At 38.7% G+C, this 27,308-nt stretch overlaps 1 protein-coding gene across 32 annotated transcripts in view; it reads left to right on the forward strand.

The window, feature by feature from the left end:
* EPB41 (erythrocyte membrane protein band 4.1) overlaps positions 1-27,308 on the forward strand; it is a 220,493-nt gene that overhangs the window by 127,232 nt on the left and 65,953 nt on the right. For all 32 annotated transcript variants that reach the window (XM_017534791.2, XM_037740733.1, XM_017534786.2 and 29 more), the window contains 4 exons: positions 9,819-9,906; positions 12,479-12,631; positions 15,322-15,419; positions 18,473-18,645. In XM_017534791.2, coding sequence (XP_017390280.1) covers positions 9,819-9,906; positions 12,479-12,631; positions 15,322-15,419; positions 18,473-18,645 — 512 coding nt within the window. The remainder of the gene's footprint in view (positions 1-9,818; positions 9,907-12,478; positions 12,632-15,321; positions 15,420-18,472; positions 18,646-27,308) is intronic.

The following is a 27,308-nucleotide window of genomic DNA, read 5'->3' on the forward strand; positions in this document are numbered from 1 at the left end:
TGTTGACCAGGATGGTCTCGATCTCTTGACCTCGTGATCCACCCGCCTCGGCCTCCCAAAGTGCTGGGATTACAGGCGTGAGCCACCGTGCCCAGCCAATTGTTTTTTTTTTAAAGAGAGATGGAGTCTCACACTCGCCCAGACTGGAGTGCAGTGTGATGTGATTATAGCTCACTACAGCTTCAATCTCCTAGGCTTAAGTGATCATCTCAGCCTTTTGAGTAGCTAGGACTATATGTATGTGCTACCAAGCTCAGCTAATTTTTAAATTTTTTTATAGAAATGGTAGTCTCACCATGTTGTTCAGGCCAGTCTCCTGGCCTCAAGACTCCCAAAGTGCTAGATCTACAGGCGTGAGCCACTGTGCACAGCCTAATGAGTCTTTTAAAGTCTACAACCTACATATGTAGTCTTATACGAGTTACCCAACTCTCTTGGGGTCACACTATTTCCAAAGAGAACTGCACGTTTGCTTTTTAAGTTTGTACTTATCTGATCATAATAGAGTCTCAGGTTTGAGAGGACTTATAGTCTCTCATTCAGTGCTTGATTCTCCTTTATAGAATTGTTACATAATCATTATAGTAAGTAGCCAGTTATTGTGCATCCATTATTATATGCTAGATACTGTGATAAGCACTTGATGTTAAACATCGTGTTTAATCTTTATAACCACCCTTTGAGTTAGGACAACAGTTCCTAAAGGGTGGTCTGTAGACCTTGGAGATCTTCAAGATTCTTTCAAGGGGTCCATGAGGTCAAAATTGTTTTTGTAATAATGCTAAGATGTTAGTTGCCTTTTTCACTGTGTTCAAATGGGTGGAGCACAAATCAAGGCAGTTGCAGCAAACTACTAATAGTCATTATATTGTTCTCCAGCATGCACTTGGTGGTTAAAAAGAAAGCCAGCTTACCTTAGAATTTTCCTAACAAAGCAGCAAAAAGTATTAATTTTATTAAGTCTTGAATACATTTCTATTTCATATTCTATGTGATTAGATGGGAAGCATACACAAAGCCTTTCTGCTGCATACTGAAGTACAGCAGTTGTCTCAAGGAAAAGCACTTGTGCAATTGAGTTGTGAACTGAACTTGGCCATCTTTCCTATGTAACACCATGTTTTCTTGAAAAAATGACAAGCTATGATTATTCGGACTTGGTTATTTGACATACATTTTCTCAAAAATGAAATGAGCTTTTAGGAAAGCAACTGACAGTATTTATTGCTAATGACAAAATTCAAGCTTTCCAGTAAAAATTATAATTTTGGAAAACTTTTATATACTCCCATGATCTTGACAGGTTTTAAAGACTTTTCTGCTAAGGTCGGTGCTGATTTTAATGAATGTGATTTTTTTTATACATACATTGTATAATGAAACATGTCAAGGTTTGGAAGATTTTCATAATTTGGTGAACAAGTATTTTTCAAATTAGAAATGCACAGTGTTACAAAATCATGCATAAGTAAACAATCCATTCAAAATGCAAGATAGACCAATGGAATGTAACAGTATAAAAAGTTCATTGATAAGTTTCGACATTTCGCATTGTAACTTATCTTTATTGATAAGTTTAGTATAATACCAGAAAAGAATATTTTAGGCCAGGCACGGTGGCTCATACTTATAATTTCAGCGCTTTTGAAGGCCGAGGCGGGTGGATCACGAGATCAGGAGTTTGAGACCAGCCTGGCTAATGTGGCAAAACCCCATTTCTACTAATAATACAAAAATTAGCCAGGTGTGGTGGCGGGCGCCTGTAATCCCAGCTACTTGGGAGGCTGAGGCAGGAGAGTCACTTGAACGTGGGAGGTGGAGAATGCAGTGAGCTGAGACCATGCCATTGCACTCTAGCCTGGGCAAGAGGGAGACTCCGACTCAAAAAAAAAGAGAGAATATTTTAAATTCATAGACATTCCTTTTCCAGCTACATGTCTGTGTGAGATCAGATTTCTTCACATACTGCCAAATTAATATATTGCAATAGACTAAATGCAGAAGCAGTTGGGAGAATTTAGCTGTCTTCTATGCCAGACATTGAAGAGTTTTATAAATACGTAAAGCAATATTGCTTTTCATTACCTTTTTGGAAAATATTGTTATTTTTCAGAAAATATGTTATTCATGTTAAAAAAAAAATGGGATTACTGTATTTTATTTTATTTTATTTTGAGATGGAGTTTCACTCTTGTTGCCCAGGCTAGAGTGCAATGGTGCGATCTCAGCTCACTGCAATCTCTGCCTCCTGGGTTCAAGCAATTCTCCTCCCTCAGCCTCCTGTGTAGCTAGGATTACAGGCATGTGCCACCACGCCCAGCTAATTTTTGTATTTTTAGTAGAAAGGGATTTCACCATGTTGGCCAGTCTGTTCTTGAACTCCTGATCTCAGGTGATCCACCCACCTCAGCCTCCCAAAACGCTGGGATTACAGATGAGAGTCACTGTGCTTGGCCGCATTACCATTACTTTTTAGAATTTAATAAACATTTAAAATTTTGCTTAGTTAAAAAAAAATTAATATTGTGAATGCTGATAGCTATAAGCCACATAAAGAAAAGTTCTTGGGCCAGGCGTGGTGGCTCACACCTGTAATCCTAGCACTTTTGGGAGCCTGAGGTAGGCAGATAACAAGGTCAGGAGATGGAGACCATCCTGGCTAACATGGTAAAACACCGTCTCTACTAAGAATATAAAAAATTAGCCAGGCGTGGTGGCACGTATCTGTAGTCCCAGCTACTTGGGAGGCTGAAGCAGGAGAACTGCTTGAACCGAGGAGGTGGAAGTTGTATACCACTGCACTCCAGCCTGGGTGACAGAGTGAGACTACAACTCAAACAAAAAAAGAAAGAAAAAGAAAAGCTCTTGGCTGGGGCAGTGGCTTATATCTGTAATCCCAGCACTTTGGGAGGCTGAGATGGGCAGATTACCTGAGGTTGGGAGTTCGAGATCAGCCTGACCAACACGGAGAAACCTCATCTCTACTAAAAATATAAAATTAACGGCATGATGGCATATGCCTAGAATCCCAGCTAATTGGGAGGCCGAGGCAGGAGATTCACTTGAACCTGAGAGGCATAGGTTGTGGTAAACTGAGATTACACCATTGTACTCCAGCCTGGGGAACAAGAGCGAAACTCCATCTCAAGAAAAAGAAAAGAAAAGAAAAACTCTTTAGGGTCCTCAATAATTTTTACAATAATTGTTAAGAGAATAAAGAGGTCCTGAGATCAAAAAAGTTTGAGAACCACTGAGTTAGGCAGTAGGGCACCATAGTTAAAAGCTTGGGCTCTGGAGTCAGCCTTTCTTTGATTTCAGAATCCATTCCTTATTAGCTGTGTGAGTTAATAAGTTACTTACGCTCCTAGTAAGTTACTTACGCTCTCTAAGCTTCAGTTTTTTCATCTGAAAAATAAAGGCAATAATGTGAATTTTCTTTTTTTATTTTTATTTTTATTTTTTTTTGAGACAGAGTTTCACTCATGTTACCCAGGCTGGAGTGCAATGGCGTGATCTCGGCTCACCGCAACCTCCGCCTCCTGGGTTCAGGCAATTCTCCTGCCTCAGCCTCCTGAGTAGCTGGGATTACAGGCACGCGCCACCATGCCCAGCTAATTTTTTGTATTTTTAGTAGAGACAGGGTTTCACCATGTTGACCAGGATGGTCTCGATCTCTTGACCTCGTGATCCACCCACCTCGGCCTCCCAAAGTGCTGGGATTACAGGCTTGAGCCACTGCGCCCGGCCTAATGTGAATTTTCTAATTGTTAAATCGGAAAATTTATATGAAGTGATTAGTACAATGACAGTATATAAAGTTCAAATATCTGCTAGGATTAATAATAATTCTTATCCTCATTTTACAAGTGATGAATGTATATGTCTTGGTTTGGATAAGTAGTTTTAATTTTTATCAGAATTTAAACCCAATTAGGTGAAACAATCTCAAGGGACAAATGGATATAGTTCAGTTGATGTTCTGTTAGGGATGTGGTAGAAATTGAGGAATAATGGATCACCATGATGAGAACATTTAGAAGTCTGTTATCTTGGAATTTACTTGCTCCTGTTTGGAAAGGTTTGCCACCTTCACAAACAAACCCAAATGAAAAATTTAATTATGTCCAACAACATGGCTTTTTTTTTGAGACGGAGTCTCACTCTGTCACCCAGGCTAGAGTGCAACGGCGCGATCTCAGGTTACTGCAACCTCCGCCTCCCAGGTTCAAGTGTTTCTCTTGCCTCAGCCTCCTGAGTAGCTGCGATTACAGGCGCATGCCACTGCATCCAGCTAATTTTTTGTATTTTTAGTAGAGACGGGGTTTCAACATCTTGACCAGGCTGGTCTTGAACTCCTGACCTGGTGATCCACCCGCCTCTGCCTCCCAAAGTGCTGGGATTACAGGTGTGAGCCACCTCGCCCAGCTCAACATGGCATTTTAACTAATCCAAAGAAACTTCTGCTGAGGCATATGCATTTTACTATGCATTAGCAAGTGCAGTACAAGCAAATACCATCCTGCTTCTGAAATAGAAGACAACTGGTGTAAATGGAATCCTTAGTAGTGGCCCTTTGCCCAGACCGGGATTTTAAAGCTATAATTAACACTTTAAATTTACACTAGCAAATCAAGCCTTAAAATTAATTGCCCTCCATTTATGGGTATTAGGAAGGTATGTAAACTTGTCTGTTGTCCCCCACTTAATTATTTGAAATCATAATCCTTAACTAAGAGATATAACAAACATTACTAAAAGGCAGTCACATAATACTGGAACTCACTGAATAGCTCTATTCTGACCCCATTTGCTTGAAATAAATGTAGGGAAACTTTATTGTAACTTCTCTTCTTAATGAGCAAGAGTTAACCAGTGCCAGAGCCTTCTGGTCAGGTACTTTCATAAGCTGCAGTACTTAACAAGTAGTAAATTATTAGGTGGTACTGAATAAATTCAAGACACTACTTTTAATGGTTTAGAGGTATCTAATCTCTTCCCAGCTGGTTTGTTATGACTTTCAAAGGTCTTAGAAATTTTAGGGAAAACCTTGATCATTAAAATTTTAAGGCAAAAAATAATTTATTTTGTGATATTAATTTTTTAAATATACATGTTGTGTTAACATGCAAAGATGTCTGTGGGTGGTGAGACTATAGATTTTCTTTTCTGTGCTCTTAAAGATATTTTCCAAATTTCATACAGTGAATGTGTATGATTTTTATAATCAGAAAAAGCTTTCTGGGAACATTAGGTGGGGCAGAGCAAGGTAGTCATCCATGCAGAGGGGCAGTCTGGCTTGGAATATTGAGGCCTAAGAAGAGTGAGAAGTCAGCCTGGCATGAAGAGTCAGCTTCAAGTGGATGAGGATGATAGTCATGTGTGGGCAACTTGTGGTGGGTTTCGGAAGCCAAACAGAGCAAGAGCATCCATGTGGGGGAAAGGCCTACGCAGGATGTGGGAGGCATCCATAGTGGGTGGTACTTGATGCAGAGTGTCAAAACCTAAGCAGGGTGAAGAGATGGTCCCACATCAGCAGTCAGAACCCTGGTGAGGTAAGGAGGACATCCACGTGTACTGAGAAGCCCAGAATGGGGAATTCAGGGTTCAAGTAGGGTGAAAAGGGCATCTACATATGGGAGGAGTCCATGGCTGCAATGAGAGATTATATGGTCATATCGAGAGGGACTGATCAAATTAGTCAATGTGTTCAGGGTAATGAGAGCCAGGTTTCTCACTGTCAGTAAAGGGAGACCTAAATTATGGAAAGGGGGAAACTAAAATGAACCCTGTTAGGATATTGTGTTAAAACTGGAGGCTTCAATGTGAACTTGTGGTTTCCAATATATAGATAGGTAGAAATAAAAATATAGATGTAAAAAGGTAGATACATACACAGATACAAACTCTACTACATTGTATCAGAAGGAAATACTGGAAAAATGATGGGAAATTGTCAGAAGGACACAGAATCTAGCTTGGAGAGGTTCCCACTGATCAAATCTGGGGCAATTTAAGCATTAAAATAAATAAGGAAAATAATTGATGTACTACATTGAATAAAATGAAAATTCATCAGTCTGTACTGACATAAATAAATTGAAATTTTAAGGCTGAGCAAGATGGCTCATGCCTGTAATACCAGCACTTTTGAAGGCTGAATTGGGCAGATCACTTGAGCCCAAGAGTTCAAGACCAGCCTGGCCAACATGATGAGACCCCCATCTCTACAAAAACTACAACAACAACAACAAAAAAAAATTAGCTGGGTGTGGTGGCACATGCCTGTAGTCCCAGCTACTCAGGACTGGGCAACAAAGGGAGATCCTGTCTCTGCCAAAAATAAAAATATTAATAAATTAGCTGGGTGCGGTGGCACACGCCTGTGGTCCCAGCTACTCAGGAGGCTGAGGCGAGAGGATCACTTGAGTTAAGGAGGTCATGGCTGCAGTGAGCCATGATGGTGCCCGTGCACTCCAACCTGGGCAACAGAGCAAGACCCTGTCTCTTAAAANCTTGGCCAGGCATGGTAGCTCATGCCTGTAATCCCAGCACTTTTGGAGGCTGAAGTGGGCAGATCATGAGGTCAGGAGTTTGAGACCAGCCTGGCCAATATGGTGAAACCCCTCCTTCTCTACTAAAAATACAAAAATTAGCTGGGTGTAGTGGTGTGCGCCTATGGTCCCAGCTACCAGCTACTCAGAAGGCTGAGGCAGATGAACCGTAGAACCATTTGAACCCGGGAGGTGGAGGTTGTGGTTAGCCGAGATGATGCAACTGCACTCCAGCCTGCCCAACAGAGTGAGACTCAAAAAATAATAATTTTTTTTTTCTTAAATTAGTTTTATATATTTTTTAAAAAAATTTAAAGGGATCTTATTATGTTGTGCAACCTGAAGTGCAGTGCTATTTACAGGTATAATTATAACTCACTTGCAACCTTAAACTCAAGCAATCTACCTGCGTCAGCCTCCCAAGTAGCTGGGACTGCAGGTCACTGCACCCAGCTAAAATTATTCTTTTTCTTTCTTTTTTTAGAGACAAGGTCTCTTTATGTCACCTAGGCTCATAGACTCAAGCAATACTCCTGCTTCAGCCTCCAGAGTAGGTAGGACTATAGGTGTGTGCCACTGAGCCTGGCTAAAAATTAGGTTAAAAATTTTAAATGCAAACATCAAACTTCAAATATAAATATTATTTTCAACTAACAAGGAAATTTTAAAGTTAAAGATCTCTCCTTATTTTTTGAAGCATGCTATTTATAGAAGCATGTAAAGCATGCTTATTTATAGAAGCATCTAACTACATACTGTGAAATTTAAATCTATATTCAAATTGGTTGACCCTATTAATGTCCCTTAGGGTAGGGCAGGAGGAGTGAGTATAGGGAAGATTTTTATCATGATTGTTTTATTTAATGTTTTAAAATTTGTCTTCAAATTCAAGTGATCCAAATTGTGTCTCTTAATTTTATGATCTGTATGTAGATGAACCACTGGACTATCAGAAAACTGAGGTTGCAATAATAATAACTATTCATGTCTATAAAGCAGTTTTACAACCATTATTTCGATCCTAATAGTAACATTCATTCATTCAGCAAAAACAAAAAAAATCATTGCCTGTCCTAGTATCTGGAAATACACATTATTATGATTCTTGTTTTGTAGAGGAGATGGAGGGAGACACTGGCTGACCACTCATGGAGCCTGGATTCTGGCCTAAGTAATGTGACTTGAGTTCTGACTTAAGTCTGCTGTCTCAACTAAGGGTCCTAACCTGCCTGTGATAATGTGATCCCTAAGGACCTGTTTCTTCAACAGCAAAATTAAATTGTTATATTCTTTAAACTTCAAACTCCTTTCCAGCTTCAAAATCCTAAAATTCAGCCAGGAGTGGTGGCTCATGCTTGTAATCCTACTATTTTGGGAGGCTGAGGCTGGAGGATGGCTTGAGCTTAGGAGTTCAAGATCAGCCTAGGCAACATACTGAGACTTCCTCTGTACAAAAAATAAAAAAATTAGCTGGGGTGACACTCACCTGTAGACCCAGCTAGTCAGGAGTCTGAGGTGGGAGAATCACTTGAGCCTGGGAAGTGGAGGTTGCAGTGAGCTGTGTTCGCACCGTTGCACTGCAGCCTGGGTGACAGAGTGAGACCCTGTCTCAAAAAGAAAAAAAGAAAAAAGAAAAAGAAAATCCTAAAATTCATCTCATTGATAACAGTAACAACAACAGAAACATAAAATAGGAGTAACACTAACTAGAAAAAAATGTAACTAGCCAGGCATGGTGGCTCACGCCTGTAATCCCAGCACTTTTAGAGGCTGAGGCAGGTGGATCGCAAGGTCAGGGGTTCGAGACCAGCCTCACCAACATGGTGAAACCCCATGTTGGTGGGCGTGGTGGCACGCACCTGTAATCCCAGCTACTTAGGAGGCTGAGGCAGGAGAATCACTTGAACCCAGGTGGTAGAGGTTGCGGTCAGCTGAAAGCTGGAACTCTAACCTGGGTGTCAGAGTTAGACTCCATCTCAAAAAAAAGAAAAAGAAAATAATGTATGTAATTTAGATGGAAAAACAATTTTAAAGTACAAAACTTTCCTGAAATGCTTTTAATGACTTGAATATAGAGACTTGCATAAGGGGCTAATTTTCCATTCTTTTATTCTTCAATTTCGGGTTCATTAATGAATAGAATTGATAGAATGCTTCAGTGCTTGTGAAAATAAGTTTATTCACGAAGTCTGAGTCATTAACAAATCTGCAGCCTCTCTCCTGTTATATATATATTTTGGTGGTGGTTGTTCCAAGGAATCCTTTGTCTTTTTAATTAGGGTAAACACAGATGTATTCGGAAGAGACTTTTCTTTGTTAAATGAAGAGACCCCTCCAGCTTTCTCTAGCTTGAGGCAGTCTTATGGGAAACTGGCATTTACATATTTTTTCCTTGGGGATGTGGCTGTATTATTGTTACTGTGAAGTTATACTTGATTGGTCTGACTTGTGCAGCATTAGGAGTGATATTTTTGTCTTGAAAGCTCTATGTAACAGCTCATGAACACTTTTCAAAAGAGGGAAAATTTATAGAGGAGAGAAGACTGTCACAGTGAGTGTTTAGACAGTGAGACTGACTGTTTTCAAACAAATCTAATTCATTATATGCCTGGTAATGAAGACATATTAATAACAGAGAAAGCAGCACACCATTATCTATGTGCTTCTATTAACCAGTTTATTTTGTTTATATCAGTGGACAAGACACCATCTGTTACCAGAAATTTTCTTTTCATCAAGCCTGCCCCAATTAAGAGTCCTCAGTTAAATAACATTAGCTGCCCTCTTGTTTAATTTTCATAACTCAATTCAGGGGTATGGAGAAAAAAGGTGGCTATAAGAGGATATCGTAAATTGCACCATGCCCTCTGAGGATTTAATTTGATCATCTCCTTGGCAAGAAAAATTAGTGGGAGGAGTTTATATATGTTGGAGAAAAAGAGTAAAGCGAAAGGGGCAGAACTAATGATAGATGAAATAGCTTTAAGAAAACTGTTTAGTAGTATTGAAAAAAATTGGAAGGGGTAGATTTTTGGTGGCTTTTTGTTTCCCCTTGATACCTTTTTCTAAGGCATATTTTAATTATTTAAATAGAGGTAGTGATGAATCCTATTCCATAATAACCTACATTCAGGACTAGGAAGTATATCTTATATACATAGTGGTGTGTATATGTTCATGTGTTTTAAATACAATGAATATATAAATGTTACTGTAAATGCTGACACTATGATACTGAAAGAATTTTATGTTTTTATTCTATCAAAGGTCCATGACTCCAGCACAGGCTGACTTGGAATTTCTTGAGAATGCCAAAAAGTTGTCTATGTATGGGGTTGATCTTCATAAAGCAAAGGTAATGATAACTTTGTACTTTATTAATATCCATGTGTAAGACATTATATGATACATATCTGTTATGCATGTATCACATTTGTGTCATATAATACTTCTTACCAACAACTGGGGTATTTTAAAACATTCAGAAGAGATACTAGATAGGCACAGCAGCTTGTGCCTGTAGTCTCAGCTACTCAGGAGGCTGAGGTGGGAGGATCACTTGAGTCCAGGAGGTTGAGGACACAGTGAGTTATGATTGTGCCACTGCACTCCAGCCCTGGTGACAGCAAGACCTCATCTCAAAAAAAAAGAGGGAAATAGTAGTTCTTGTTAGCATTTTAAGTGTATCAGTTAAATCAGTCAACTGTATCAATTGAATTTTCCTCTTAGCATATCCATTCTCGAATAAAGTTTCATATCCAAGCTACTGTTAAGATCAAAAGATAGCCCCCTAGAGAAAAGGAAATTGATTTTCCTAAAAGGTAGTAACATTTAAAAATATAGAGCAGTGGGCAGCAGACCTGTTTGACAGCCAGCACCACCTACATGAGAATCACCAAGGGGGTGTTTATTAAATATGGAGATTCCTGAGCTCTTCTCATATTTATAGAATTAATTTGGAGAAAAGGTTCTAGAATCTCCAGATTTAATAAGCATCCAAATGATTCTAATTCATGCTTGAATATGAAAACCATTGGCCTACAGTAGTGGTTCTCAAAGTGTGGTCTCTGAGTCAGCAACATTTAGCCTCACTTAGGAACTTGTTAGAAATGCATATTTCAGGCCCCTTCCCAGGCTTGCTGAGTTAGAATCTCTGGGGGTGGAGCTCAGCGCAATACATTTTAACAAGTTTTCCAGGTTATTCTGAGGCACACTGAATGAACCACAGTGGCTCATTCCAAAACCACTAGGATAGGACCCTGGAAACTGAAGCTTTAATCCTAGTTTTACCTAATGCAGCCTAACAGAATGAATACTTAAGGAAAGTCTCCTGACTTTTCTCATCTTCAACTACTAAAGTTGCTGGGGAGGTTCAGTGCCAGGCATAGTGGCTCAAACCTGTAATCCCAACAATTTGGGAGGCTGAGGCGGTCAATCGCTCAAGCTCAGGGGAGGAACCAGCCTGGGGAACATGATGAAACCCTGTCTCCATAGATATTACAAAAAATTAGTCAGGCATGGTGGTGTGTTCCTTTGGTGGTCCCAGCTACTCTGGAGGCTGAGGTGGGAGGATTGCTTAAACCCAGGAGGTAGAGGCTGCAGTGAGCCTAGATTGCACCATTGTACTCTAGCCTGGGCAACAGTTGAGACCTTGTCTCAAAAAAAAAAAAATTGCTCTGAATTGTTTTTGGCTGGGTACTACAACTTCTATGAATCTCTAAAGTATATTGGAGGAAGATCAGTACATCAGATTAGATATATTTCTAGAACTGAAATTGTTGGATTTTACTTCTCAATTCCTGCTGGAAACTGGTGTCAAGTCAGGTATTGATGCAGTATTATAAAGCAAATTATTTTTCCAAAGTGAGATGTAGTTATACCCACAAGCTTTAAAAATTTAAGAGGGTATCTTCTGGGAAATCCTCAGTTACACAGTCACTGAATTGGAAATTTATGTAATTTCTACTTCTCTATTATGCTTGTATATAATACATGTAGGCACTAATATATTTCTCTGTACTCATTTTCAGGAAAAGAGTAGTCAAGAAGCATTTAACTTTGTGTTTTGATTACTTATCTAAACAATCTTAGCTGTAGGAACTAGCTCAGCTGAAATTGATTTTTGAATTACAGATATAGATGATTAATATTACATATTTAATTTTTTAAAAGTTTTCTTTAATAAAGTGGCATGTAGGTTGGATGCGGTGGCTCACACCTGTTTATCCCAGCAGTTTGGGAGGCCGAGGCAGGTGGATCATGAGGTTAGGGGTTCGAGACCAACCTGACCAACATGGTGAAAGCCCATCTCTACAAAAAATACAAACAAATAGCATGGTAGTGTGCACCTGTAATCCCAACTCAGGAGGCTGAGGCAGGAAAATCAATTGAATCCAGGAGGTGGAGGTTGTAGTGAGATGAGATCCCACCACTGCACTCCAGCCTGGGTGACAGAGCGAGACTGTCTCAAAAAATAAGTAAATAAATAAAGAGGCATGTAAATATGACTTCATTGTGCCTTAATGTAACATCTTGACTTAGGGATCATATTTTTAATTTAATATAGTTAACATCGATTTTAAGAGCCTAAGATTGTTTTGTGCTGAGTTTATATAGGAATAGAGTTAACTCCTGCACTTAACATGATTTCTGGAGCTATTACCGCTTTATCATAAAAAAACAAGAATTATATTAATAATTGTGCATATATTTTTGATAGTATACCTAGCTCTAAGTCCTGCTTTCCAGGAAGTCATGACTGCTGATTTAAACATAATAGGCCCATAAATTATAATTGTTAGACTAAGCTTTCTTTTTCATTGTATGTTTTGTAACTGGTTTTGGTTATCTTCAGATTATCTAGTAATAGTCAACAGTATAATGAGTACTTTGCTCCAGACTGAAATGCTAACATTTTTCTTTTTCAGGACTTGGAGGGAGTAGACATCATCCTAGGTGTCTGCTCTAGTGGCCTCCTGGTTTACAAAGATAAGCTGAGAATTAACCGCTTCCCTTGGCCCAAAGTGCTAAAGATTTCTTATAAACGTAGCAGCTTTTTCATCAAGATTCGGCCTGGAGAGGTACAGAATTTGTATTTCCTTCCTGCTAAACCAGATGCAGACTGTATCTGACATATCTGTTCATTTCCATTTTCCTGATTAAGTCATCTAAGAAGTTTCTCTGTAGTTAACTATTCAAGGACTGATAATTCCGTTTTCTAAGTTGATCAGTCCTGTGATGCTGCTGCTTTCTCTTACTACTGGTCTTCTGGACGTTCACTTTTTATAAGTAAATATGCCATCACAAAAAGTTAAACTGATAGATTTGTTCTTGTTTACTCCAAGCAAAAACTTAATGGAAAAATATTTTTAAATTGAGTAGCATGAGATTTTAAAATTATTTGGGGGGATAAATTACTCATTTTCGGCCCCACGAATCCCTTACCTCATATAATTAAAATTTATATGTATGCGTAGCTTCTCATGGCTACTGAGAGTGTGTTCTAGGGCCAAGTTCTAGATTTTTAATAGAGTTGGATGTTCAACTTCATACCAGATAATTCATTTATTAGTTGGTTTCAGGATATACTAATGCTGGCCAAATTTAACTTTTGTATTGAAGAGCCATTATGGAATAGCATAAAATTGTTAAAGTAGGAATTAAAGTTTTTTTTAAAAAAGTTCTGGCTTCTTTTCTGCCACATACTAAGCAAAAGACCTGGACAAATCTAAGGCTCAACTTCCTTGTCATTTGAACAGGATAATAACCTCTCCATCATAGTTATTTGAAGATCAAATGAGATGACAGCTGTAAAAGTTCTATGTAGGAAATGATACTAACCTTAAGTAGCTTTTTTATGTATATATCACCATCTGCTGGTGAAAAATGGCTCTTTATTTGAGCCTGGAAATTCTGGATGTGCAGCCTTAAAAATCTTGGATGGGGATTACCATAGAAGCATTTATTTCGTATCATAATTATTTACCTATGCCTAGCACAGAGCAATCAGTGTCTTCCCTTAAAATTTCAAATTCAAGAGTTATTCAGTCCATAAATATTTATTGAGAGCTTTCCTGTGTTGGACACTATTCTAGGGACCAGGAATATAACAGCAAATTAGAATCCCACCCCTCACACATGTTAATATGATAATGGGAAGTCTTTAGCTTCTAAAAAGGTAGAATTCTTATTTAAGAAGATAATCAAGAATAACAGGATTTTGAGAAACAGAGTATTGTGGCTGCAATAGATGATTTCACTGTGGTGTGGTATGGTGAAGAGGGTGAAAATCTGGTTCTGTCATTTCATACCTGTGGAAATGAGCAAATAACTTCTCTGACCTCTTGAACTAGAGGTATCTGGCAGGAAAAAAAAAAAAAGTCCTATTCAAAGAAAGTAAAAAAAAATGGCTGAATAAAAGAAAAAAATACAGAGATGAAAACATAGTTAAAAAAAAAAAAAAAAAAAAAAAAAACTTCTCTGACCTCAGTGCCTTCATGTGTAAAAATATACATGATACTATCTAATCATAATGTTATTGGCAATAGTAGACACAAAATAAGTGTTAGTTTCCTTTCCATCTTATAAAATATGCTTAAAGTTTGCCGGGTGCAGTGGCTGTCGCCTGTAGCCCCAGCACTTTGGGAGGCCGAGGCAGGTGGATCACAAGGTCCAGAGATTGAGACCATCCTGGCCAACATGGTGATATCCCGTCTCTTCTAAAAAATAATACAAAAATTAGCTGGGCATGGTGATGCGTACCTGTAGTCCCAGCTACCTGGGAGGCTGAGGCCGGAGAATGGCTTGAACCTGGGAGGAGGAGGTTGCAGTGAGCCAAAATCGGGCCATTTCACTACAGCCTGGCAACAGAGTGAGACTCTGTCTCAAAAAAAAAAAAAAATGGTTAAAGTAGAAACAAAGAGGTGAAAGGTCAACAGGACAGTGTTTTTAGTAGCCCTGGCAGAATATGGTTTGCTTCAGTTAAAGTGGTATCTAGATAAATTAATCATCAATCAAAGGAAAAAAAGAGAAACATTTAGTGATTTAAGAATCTGAGGAATAAGTTCAAGAGATCTGTTGTACAACATGGTGAACTATCATTAATAGCAATGTATTATATTCTTGAAAAATTGCTAAGAGACTAGATTTTAAGTTTTCTCATCACAAAAAATTAATAAATATGTCAGGTAATACATATGTTAATCAGCTCAATTTAGCCGTTTCACAGAGTATACATATTTCAAAACAACATGTCATAGATGATAAGTATATATAATTTTTATTAGTCAGCTTAAAAGATTGATTTAAAAATCTGACTTGAACTAAAATCTTTAGCTCCTATTACTAATTTCTATTGCATAATAATATTGATTGATTGGAGAACTTGGTCAATATCCCATTCCTTGTTCATTGAATGGTATCTCAAATGCAGATAGTGACTAAGGAAAAGCAGTGTCTGGACAATCAAAAGGTGACTTAATTATGTCTCAGAAAAATGTATAGTGAATGTGTGTGTGTTTTCTGAAAAACAAAATAACATGCATAGATGATATGAGATGTATTCCCTGGTTTTCTTGCTTTGGAAAAAGCCACCCCCAGTGAGTGAATTTCTTTCAGTAAGTAGGAAAAAATTTAAAATGCATTTTATGTCCTTAAATTGGTAACAGTGGCCTCTTCTGTGGCACCATATTTCTCTGGTACTGATCACTGTAATCTGGTACTGTATCACATGTAATAACTTCATGTCCCATGTTTATTTGTGTTTTTGTAGCAAGAACAGTATGAAAGTACCATCGGATTCAAACTTCCCAGTTACCGAGCAGCTAAGAAATTATGGAAAGTCTGTGTAGAACATCACACGTTTTTCAGGTATTATTCTCACTTAAGTATTTTTCAAGGATAAATTATTTATAATGTTTCTATTTTAAGCCTGCTATTAAAATTCCTTTCTTTGTTTGACTGGCACTCTTTTATTTAGCTCCGGTGAGATCATCTTAAGCAAGACAAAATGAATCCATTTCTCTCCCTTTGGGTTGAAAAGTATGCCTCAACATTTCCAAAGCACCTTTCTATGTATGGTAGAAGGAAGAAAGGAGTAAGGAATGGAAACCTGCATTTATTAGGGGCTCTGGGATTGCACAAATTGTGACTAAAGTCAGTCTGATTAAGGGAAGTTACCCTCATTTGCCTCCACATGAAATTTTTTTTTTTTTTTTTTTTTTTTTTTTGTGTCTTGCTCTGTCGCCCAGGCTGGAGTGCAGTGGCATGATCTCGGCTCACTGCAACCTCTGCCTCGGTTCAAACAATTCTCCTGCCTCAGCCTCCCAAGTAGCTGGGATTACAGGCACCCGACACTATGCCCAGCTAATTTTTTATATTTTTAGTAGAGTCGGGGTTTCGCTGGCTATTGAAACAGTTGGCCAGTCTAGTCTCAAAAATCCTGACCTTATGATCCGCCTGCCTCAGACTCCCAAAATGCTGAGATTACTGGCGTAAGATACTGCACCTGACAGAATTTTTATTTTTTTGTTTTATTATTATTTTTTCTACATGGAGTTTCTTTAAGCAATGCTTAACTGCTTTCTGTGAGGCTTTTATATGACAAGGTTAAAGATGTGAAGCTGATTGTTAGCTTGGCTCTTATCAACCCCAGAAAGGGAGCATACAGAACTATATTTGAAGCCTAATTGTGCCAGATAATCAGAAGACAGAAGAAAGCATTTCCTCTGCTTTTTTTGTTTGTTTGTTTGATTGAGATGGAGTCTTGCTCTGTTGCCAGGCTGGAGTGCAGTCTGTGCTGGCTGCTCCCGGGTTCCAGTCATTCTCCTGCCTCAGCTTCCCAAGTAGCTGGGATTACAGATGCCCGCCACCATGCCTGACTATTTTTTGTATTTTTAGTAGAGACGGAGTTTCACTGTGTTGTCCAGGCTGGTCTTGAACTCCTGACCTCAAGTGATCCACTTGCCTTGGCATCCTAAAGTGCTGGGATTACAGGCATGAGCCACCGTGCCAAGAGGCCATATTGTTAACCCCTTGAATTTATTTACCAAACATTTTCTGTGTGCTTACCCTTCTTGTATGCACCATGGTAGGCATTGGGAATATACCAAAAGATAGTTCTAGTCTCTCTCATGATGGAACACCCAATCTAGTAGAGAAGACAGACTTTAGACAAGTAATTACTTGTGTTAAAAGGAGAACTAGCTAGTTACTTATCAGTTTGCCTTTTGTTGTTTTTTGGTTTTTTTTGAGACAGAGTCTCACTCTGTTGCCAGGCTGGAGTGCAGTAACATGATGCCTCAGCCTCCCAAGTAGCTGGGACTACAGGTGCACACCACCATGCCTAGCTAATTTTTAAATTTTTAGTAGAGACGAGGTTTTGCCATGTTGACCAGGCTGGTCTCAAACTCCTGACCTCAGGTAATCTGCCCACGTTGGCCTCCCAAAGTACTGGGATTATAGGCGTGAACCACCACACCTGCCCTACTTTGCCTTTTTAAGAATTTCTTCATTAAGGAAAATTTCATATGTAGCAACAGTACAATAAAATCTCCTTGTACTTATCACCCAGCTTCAGTAATTATCATCCCAAAGCCAATCTTGTTTCATCTGTATCCCTACCTACTCCTTCCCCCTACTTCCAAGATTATTTTGAAGCAAATCCCAGGCCTCACATCATTTGTTTCATAAATAAACTTAATTCTTTATAAATGGCTCTCCACAGAAAAAGAGAGAGAGATAATCCTCATATCTTTTCCTATTTATATTTTCATATAATAGCACTATAGCACAATTGACAGGGAGAAAAATCAAGGAAAATATTTTTCAGTTATTTCAAAATAAAACATGAGGGTGCATTTTATACCCAATTAAAGAATCTTAATTATTGGCATTAACACATTTATTTATGCTTTCATCATCCCTCCTTTAAAATCAAACCACAGAAGTAGAATTTTTAAAAAAGGGCAAGGAGTAAAAAAGAGTGATTTTTGAATATCTAATAACTGTGGTATAGATTTCAGCTGCAGCCAGTATACTTATTTGTAGGATGGCATATTTAAATCTGTTGCATCAAAATAAAAGGATACCTTAAAATGTAATGCTCCATTACATAAAAGAAAGTGTATGTTTGCTGAATTGAAATTAATTATCTCAAAGGGAAAAATACTCTCTTTTTGGTAGTATTTGATGTAGTAATTTATGTATTTATTCAACAAATATTTATGGGGTACCATATTCATGCTAGGCACTATGCCAGAAGCCAAAACACAAAGATGAGTAAGTCATGGTCTTTGTTCTTTACTCCTAGAGAATTCAGTCTTGTAGGGGAGACCAGCATAGAAATAGATTGTTTTAATTCAGTATGGTACAAAGCATACATAGAGTACTGCATCAGAAAAAGATGGGGTTTCTAACTGAGTTTAAAAGTTTACCAAATAACCTGTTAAATAGATTACTAGGGATTAATTCAGTTTGGAGGACATTTGACAAAACTGTGATTCTAGTAGAATGGAAAAAGAGCTCTGGGCTTGGACTTTGTTACTGCCAATATCCTAACAGCTGTGTGATCTTAAGCAAGTAACTTCTTTTTTGAAGTTCAGTTTCCTATATCTATAAAATGGTGAAAACATTACAAGGATGTAGCAAAAATACTGCAGTGCTATAAAAACATTTTGAAAACTATAAGGCCCTTTCTATAGAGATATAAATGATGCTATTAATATAGGTCCCAACTAAATTATACTGGTTGCTTTGAGAAATGACAAAGAACTAAAATAATGGTTACTTGATTGAAAATCTCTTAGTAACTGTGGAAACCCTAAGAAATGTGAAACTTTTTTATTCTTGATTTTGTTTCTACAGTGTTACAATGATGAGATGAATATATAATAATATGACTATTATGACTTTCCCCCCCCCAGATTGACATCTACAGATACCATTCCCAAAAGCAAATTTCTTGCACTGGGATCCAAATTTCGATATAGTGGCCGGACTCAAGCTCAGACCAGGCAAGCTAGTGCTCTAATTGACAGGCCTGCCCCACACTTTGAGCGTACAGCAAGTAAACGGGCATCCCGGAGCCTTGATGGAGGTTTGTATTAAATATTAATGATTTCTTGTCATCATAATTCATCATCATAATTCATTTGGAAAGATAAAGGAAGTACAGTTATCTATAAGATAATGAAATTGAAGAATCTCAGTGGTAAAATGAAAGGATCTTACTAGTTCTCTAATCTTAATAGAACCATCTTAAGAAAAGGAAAATTGAGCTTCAGAGAGTAGTGACTAGATCATGGTTCCACTCTAGGTAGTGGTGGATCAAACACTACCAGAATCAGAACTATAAATCTAAATCTATCAGAATCTCTACCGCAGAGTTAAAATCTAATGTAGTATGCTAAGCTGAAGCCTTAAGTGTTTAAAAATAGCTCTTATATTTTTCTGCTGTCCTAGTAACACAGGAGGCTGAGGCAGGAGGATAGCTTGAGCCCAGAAGGTCAAGGCTGCAGTGACCTATGATTGCACCTCTGTCCTCCAGGGTAGGCCACAAAATGAGACTTTGTGTCCAAAAAATAAGTTCATTAATTAATTAATGATAGTTATTTTCTATAGTAGAAAAGAGGAAATGGTCTGCTTTACTATAATAATCATTTATTTTTATATTTTTTTGAGACAGAGTCTCATTCTGTGGACCAGGCTGGAGTACAGTGGCGAAACCTTGGCTCACTGCAACCTCTGCCTCCCGAGGTTCAAGTGGTTCTCCTGCCTCAGCCTCCTGAGTAGCTGTGCTTACAGGTGTGTGCCACCACGCCCAGCTAATTTTTGTATTTTTAGTAGAGACGGGATTTCACCATGTTGGCCAGGCTGGTCTCAAACTCCTGACCTCAGGTGATCCACCCTCCTCGGCCTCCCAAAGTGCTGGTATTACAGGGATGTGCCACCACTACGGGCTAATTTTTGTATTTTTAGTAGAGACGGGATTTCACCATGTTGGCCAGGCTGGTCTCAAACTCCTGACCTCAGGTGATCCACCCTCCTCGGCCTCCCAAAGTGCTGGTATTACAGGGATGTGCCACCACTACGGGCTAATTTTTGTATTTTTAGTAGAGACGGGATTTCACCATGTTGGCCAGGCTGGTCTCAAACTCCTGACCTCAGGTGATCCACCCTCCTCGGCCTCCCAAAGTGCTGGTATTACAGGGATGTGCCACCACTACGGGCTAATTTTTGTATTTTTAGTAGGGATGGAGTTTCGCCATGTTGGCCAGGCTAGTCTTGAATTCCTGGCCTCAAGTCACCTGCCTGCCTCGGCCTCCCAACTAATGTGCTGAGATTACAGGTGTGACACCCCCATTCCCCCCACTTTTTTTTTTGGTGTTTTTCTGTTCTCCCAACTTTAAGGGGCTGTTTTGTTTGTTTGTTTGTCTTTTGAGATGGAGTCTGGCTTTGTCACCCAGGCTAGAGTGCAGTGGCGCGATCTTGGCTCACTGCAACCTCCACCTCCCAGGTTCAAGCAATTCTCCTGCCTCAGTAAGGGGCTGTTTTAATAGTAACAATCCAAGGCATGTTGCATGCTTTGTCTTAATCTTCATGAAAACACTATGAACTAGGCTCGGAGATTAAATAACTTTTCTTTAGATTTGACAGCTGGTAAATGGAAGGGTTAAGAGTGGAATTCATGTTGGTTTAACTCCAAAACTCATGTTCTTTCAGGTCCATATTTATTGCTTTGTTCAACAATTTATTTTATACTTCTTATGGGCCAGGTGGTATTCCAGTCACTATACATACAGCTGTGAGCACACAAACATAGTCTCTGCCTTCATGGAGCTAACATTCTGTCATTGGAAACAGAAGAATAAAACAAAATAATTTCAGATAGTGATGAATGCTGTGAAGAAAATAAAACAGGATAAGGAATATAGAATATCTGGGGATGGGGGAGGTAAGGAGCTATTTCAGATTGAATGGTCCAATCTAATTTAGAGGGCGGAGCCAGCCATCTCAAAATCTGGGGGAAAGAGCCTTGCAGAAGAGGGAGTAGTAAGTACAAAGTCCTGAAGGTAGGAATGAGCTTGCCATGTGTCTAGAGCAGTGGTGTCCCATGAACCTTTCTGTGCTGATGGATATCTTTCATTTTGTGATATCCAGTTCAGTAGCCAATAGCTATATGTTTCTGTCCATTAAGAACTTGAAGTGTGGCTACGTGACTGAGGAACGGAATTTTAATTCTAATTTAAATAGCCACATGTGGCTCATAGCTCTCATATCAGACAGCATAGGTCTAAATTCCAGGAAATGTAGGGTCAAGGAGTACAAAATAAGAGAAGTAGGTGCGAGCCAGATTGTATAGGGCCTTATGGGCCACAGTAAAGAGTTTAGATTTTATTTCATTTGCACTGGGAAGCTATTAGAGCTGGAGTGGTGTAATCTGAATCCCATTTTTAAAAGATCACAGCTGAATAGTCCATTGAAGTGTGAGTGAAAGCAGAAGCAGGGCGAAGGCTGTTGCAGAGTCTGGGACAGTTTGCACTTGAATGTTGGCAACAAAGACAGGGAAAAGTAGTCAGGGATACTTTTGGAGATAGGGCTGACTGAATTGCTGATAAATGAAGTGTTGGAGATGGTAAGGAAAAGAAACTCAAGTTTTATTTCTAGCCTTAATCATTTAGTAGAATGAGAAAATCTGGAAGAGTAGTAGAGTTGGATATGGAAAATAAAAACTATTGTGGAAAAGTTAAGTTTGAGGCATAATCATTTAATCTTCATGTCTTTGCCATATTCAGATAACAATATCAGGCATTTCCTTCCTTGTCCAGTAAATCACCTTACCTCCAGTCTACCTTAGGTATGGGAAATTATCTTTTTATCTCCATTTTTCAGGTAAGAAAACTGAGGTTAGAAAATTTAAGCGACTTGTTCAGCATCTCACAGACAGTAAGTTGCAAGCTAGAACAGAAATCCAGGTCTGTCTGATAGCATATTCCATAGCTTTCCCCACTAAATGGAGTTTCATGGTTACATAGGTATTATGCCTGATGTATTGTCTTTTTCTAATAGCAGAGGTAACCAAAGAGTCAATTGTTAATAAATCAAGTGTTAGTGCACTTTGGTATCTTGAACAAGTTAGAAAGATTTACAGAAATCACAGCTTGACTGCCTTATTACATTTGTATTCTGAATTTTTTTTTTAAGATGCATGATCTTGTCCTGGTAATTATCATAGTTCTTGCTACGGTGTATTTTAATAAATAAATATTGGCTGGCCATGGTGGCTCACGCCTATAGTCTCAGCACTTTGCGAGGCTGAGGTGGGTGGGTCATTTGAGGTCAGGAGTTAGAGACCAGCCAGGCCAACATATTGAAACCCTGTCTCTACTAAAAATACAAAAATATTAGCCAATTAGCTGGGCACGGTGGCACATGCCTGTACTCCCCACTGCTAGGGAGACTGAGGCAGGAGAATCGCTTGACTCCAGGAAACGGAAGTTACAGTGAGCTGAGATTGTGCCTGCACTTCAGCCTGGATGACAGAGTGAGACTCTATCTCAAAAAAATAACAATAAAATAAAATGTCATTCTTTCCCCCACTGCATTCCAACGTCATCTTTGTTATAAATCAGGTGACCATAAATTTGGGAGTTCGTTTCTGGTCTCTCGAATCTGTTGTATTGATCTTTGTCTATCCTTATGTCAGTACTACACTATCTTAATTATTCTAGCTTTTGTAAGTGTTTATCCAAGTTCTCTAACAATATTCTCTGAGATTATCTTGGCTATTCTTAGCCCGTAGCATTATCTTACATATTGTAGAATCAGATTTTCAATTTCCATTAAAAAAGTCTTAATAGTTTTCTTGGGATTTAGTTAATTATATGAATCAGTTTGGAGAGAACTGACACTATTATAATATTGAGTCTTCTGATTCACAAACATGCCTCACCCTCTTTTGTTTGGGGTTTCTTTAATTTCTCTCAGTAATGTTTTGTGATTTTTGGTGTAGGTAACTTGTGCATCTTTTATTAGTTTTATTCTTAGATATTTGGTGGTGTTTGCTATTTTATATTAATGTTGTTAGACAAGGTCTTACTCTGTCATCCAGGCTGGAGTGCAATGGAGCGAACACAGGTCACCGCACCCTCAATCTCCCAGGCTCACGTGATCCTCCCACCTCAGCCTCCTGAGTAGCTAGGACTGCAGGTGCATGCCACCATTCCCAGCTAATTAGTTTTTTTTTTTTTTTTTTTTTTTTTTTTTTTTAGAGACAGAACCTTGCCATGTTGCCCAGGCTGGTCTCGAACTCCCAGGCTCAGGTGATCCTCCCATGTTGGCTTCCCAAAGTGCTAGGATTACAGGAGTGAGCCACTATGCCCAGCCATCTTTTGCTATTTTAAATGGTATCTTTTGGTTTTTGGCTGGTTGCAGTGGCTCATGCCTATAATCCCAGCACTTTGGGAGGCCAAGGTGGGAAGATTGCTTGAGCCTGGGAGTTTGAGACCAGCCTGGGCAACATGGCAAGACCTTGTCTCTTAAAAAAAAAATTAGCTGAGTGTGGTGGTGCACACCTGTGGTCCCAACTACATGGAAGGCTGAGGCAGGAGGATCACTTGAGTCTAGGAGGTTAAGGCTGCAGTGAGCTGTGTTTGTCCCACTGCACTGCAGCCTCAGTGACAGAGCAAGACCCTGTCTCTAAAATAAAAATAAAATAAATGGTATCTTTTAAATTTTTTTTTGTTCAATTGTTTTGGTACATGGAAATACAATTGATTTTTCTAGTTTGACCTTATACTCAGTAATCTTACTAAAAAATTTCTTATTAATTTTTAATGGTTTATCTGTGGATTGTTTTGGGCAAGTACCCAACATCAACTAAAAATAATGATTGTTGTATTTCTTCCTTTCCAATTCACACTTTCAGTTTCTTTAACTGCTTTGTTGCTGGCTAGAATGTCCTATATAATGCTGAGTACAAGCATTAATAGCTGTCATCTTTGTCTCCCAATTTTAGGGCTAAAGTTTCAATATTTCATCAAGCTTCCTTATATGGTATTTTCTTTATCATATAAGGAACTTTTCATTCTAGTTCCCTAAGCGTTTTTATTATAAATTAGTGTTACTTTCATCAAATGCTTTTTACTTCATCAGTTGATATAATAAAATGATTTTTCTCCTTTTTATGTTATGTGGTAGATTATTTTTACTTTCTTTCTTTTTTTTTTTTTTTTGATTCAAAATTTCACTCCTTTTCCCCTTCTTGTTTGTTTTGGCGTTATCTTGGCTCCCTGCAACATTTGCCTCCCAGGGTCAGGTGATTCACCTGCCTCAGCCTCCTGAGTAGCTGGATCACAGGTGTCCACCACCATGCCCACCTAATTTTTTGTATTTTTAGTAGAGACGAGATTTCACCATGTTGGCCAGGCTGGTCTCGAACTCCTGAGCCAGTGATCCGCCTGCCTCGGCCTCCCAAAGTGCTGGAATTACACGCATGAGACACTGTGCCCGGCCTTTACTTTCAATTTTTAAACCACCTAAGAATTTTTGGAGGAAGCTCAAATTGGTTGTAATATGCTTTTCTTTTTATGTCATTTTAGGATTTTTACAACTATTTGCATAAGAGGAGTAGGCCTATAATTTATCTTTTTTGTAATGTTGTGGTCAGGTTTTAGTATCAAGTTTATGCTGGTTTCATAAAATAAATTGAGAAGGATTCCTTCTTTTTCTGTTCTCTGGAAGAGTTTGTTAAAGATGGTCTCATAAAAAATTGAGAAAGATTCCTTCTTTTTCTGTTCTCTGGAAGAGTTTGTTAAAGATTGCTGTCATTTCTTTGTTACTGTTTGGAAGAATTTACCTATGAAGCCATATCTGGTCCTAGAGGTCTCTGGAAGATTCTTTACTTACATATTCAATGTCTTTATTAGATAAGGGACTTTTAAAATGTTCTAGTTCTTGTTTCAGTTTTGATAAATTGTGTTTCTTTTTTCTTTCTTTCCTCTTTTTTTTTTTTTTAAGAAAGAGTCTTATAGCTCTCTCAGGCTGGAGTACAGTAACACCATCATGGCTCACTGTAGCCTTGACCTCCCAGGCCCAAACGATTCTCCCACTTGGCCTCCTGAGTAGCTGGGACCATAAGCACATGCTACCATACCCAGCTAATTTTTTTTTTTTTTTTTTTTAATGTGTTGACTAGGCTAGTCTCAAACAACTCATCTCAAGTAGTCTTCCCACCTTGGCCTCTGAAAGTGCTGGGATTATAGGTGTGTCATCACACCTGGCCTAGTGTTTTTCTAGGAAATGTGCATTGTATCTAAATTTCCAAAAATATTTACATGAAGTTGGGTATCCTTTTAATATCTGTAAGAACTATAGCAGGGTCCACCTTTACATTCCTGATATTGGTAAGTTGTACCCTCTTTGTTTTGAACAGCCTTGCTAGAAATATATTGATTTTATTAATCTTTTCTTTTTTAAATTATAAATTGATGGCCAGGCGCGGTGGCTCACGCCTGTAATTCCAGCACTTTGGGAGGCCGAGGTGGGTGGATCACCCGAGGTCGGGAGTTCAAGACCAGCCTGACCAACATGGAGAAACCCTGTATCTACTGGGAAAAAAAAAAAAAACGAAATTAGCCAGTTGTGGTGGTATATGCCTGTAATCCCAGCTACTTGGTAGGCTGAGTGGGAGAATCGTTTGAACTCGGGAGGCGGAGGTTGCAGTGAGCCAAGATTGCGCCATTGCACTCCAGCCTGGGCAACAAGAGCAAAAACTCCATCTCAAATAAATAAATAGGCAATTTACTATTTATTTAATAAAGCTTTTATAAAGCTCAATATGCCCATAATCTCAGTGTATATAAACTGAATAGGACCAATTTTTTTTGTAGTTCTGTTTTTATTTTTATTTTATTTTTGCCCCCTCCCCCAAGTTCTGTTATTAAATGTCTTCTTTTTCTCTTTGTGCTATCTTCTCAGTATAAAAACTGGAAACATGTCTGTGGAACTATTTTTCCCTCCTTTTCTTAGACACTTCTCTATGCTCCTTAAGAGATACTTTTTCCCATTGAGTCACCCCTCTTTTTTCAAAAAATTAATATAGCTCTGTAAGCTAGAGATGGTGTATCAGGGAAACTTTTATAAGAATTGCTTTGTAAGGGGCCTCATTTTAATGATAAAAATGAGCATTCCCTTTCTCTTCTGTTATGTCTGGTGCTCAGAGCATCTGCTTCACCAGCTGGAGTACAAAAACTGGTTCAGATCCCAGTTTTATGATAAAGTAGTAAGTCTCAGGGGTAGCTAATAATGATGACAAGGATTTTTCAGCTTATATTTTTCTTGCATTTTTTGCTTTTCAAACCATTTCCATGTGTTCCTATTTAATATGAGCTACTTAGTGAATAAGAAAAAGCATTTAGAAATTACTGTTTTACTCATGAGGAAACTGGAGCACAAAAGAAACGGCCATACAACCAGGTAGTTCATCCATTCGGTAAGTAGTGATTACAGTGATTCTTGCCACGGGTGTACACCCTTATCACCTTTGGTGCTTTAAAACAAAACACATGCCCAAACCTCACTCTTAGATAGCTCATCTGACTAGAGTGGGCCTGATCATCATCTTTTTCTTTTTCAAGATCCGCAAATGATTCATGTGGTCGTCTGATAAAAGAACCACCCTACTGCGTACTAGCAGAAATTGTGCTAGTAGATAACAGCTGGAAGTAGAAATTGTTTGCCTTTACTTAGTCTGATGGTTGGCGTTTTATTATTATTTTATTTATTAATTTTTTTTTTGAGATGGAGTCAAGCTCTGTTGCCCAGGCTGGAGTGCAATGACATGATCTTGGCTCACTGCAACCTCAACCTCCCAGGTTCAAGCGATTCTCCTGCCTCAGCCTCCTGAGTAGCTGGGATTACAGGCACGCACCACCACACCTGGCTAATTTTTGTATATTTAGTAGAGATGGGGTTTCACCATGTTGGTCAGTCTGATCTCAAACTCCTGACCTTGTGATCTGCCCACCTTGGCCTCCCAAAGTGCTGGGATTACAGGCATGAGCCACTGTGCCTGGCTGAATTTTATTCTTTACTGCTCTAGTATATAACTATCTAAGTTTCTGTTGTCAGCCAAGAGCAATATAGCATTGAAGTTAGTGGGTCACCATCAGCACTTTTCTTTGTGTAGACCTTCAGAAATAGGAGACACTGGATTTTTAAAATTATGTATTCTCTATATATGCACCAAAATCTTATATATGTTAGTAACTGAAATAATAAAACTGAAGACCCACACATCTTAAAAAGCAGTCACTACCCTCAACACTGTGAATATACTAAAAAGCATTGAATTGTATACATTAAATGAGTGAACTGTATGGCTTGCGAATTATATCTCAAAAAAGCTGTTAAAAAAAGCCATGATCACTACCATGATATTTTTTTTGTGATCCACAGTTTACAGTCTCCTTGTTGAGAAAATGAAAGTTTCTCTCTCCAGGGCTCCCAAGTGGTATCTTTCATTTGCTTGCATATCCATGCGTATATAATTAATTTTTTCACAGCATACTCTTGAAATAATATTAACCCACAACAGAAGAAATACAAGGACTTAGGTATGCCTTTAGAAGTTATTAATATTTGGCCGGGCGCGGTGGCTCAAGCCTGTAATCCCAGCACTTTGGGAGGCCGAGGCGGGTGGATCATGAGGTCAAGAGATCGAGACCATCCTGGTCAACATGGTGAAACCCCGTCTCTACT

Source organism: Cebus imitator, unplaced genomic scaffold, assembly GCF_001604975.1.
Source record: "Cebus imitator isolate Cc_AM_T3 unplaced genomic scaffold, Cebus_imitator-1.0 Scaffold87, whole genome shotgun sequence".
NCBI lineage: Eukaryota > Metazoa > Chordata > Mammalia > Primates > Cebidae > Cebus > Cebus imitator.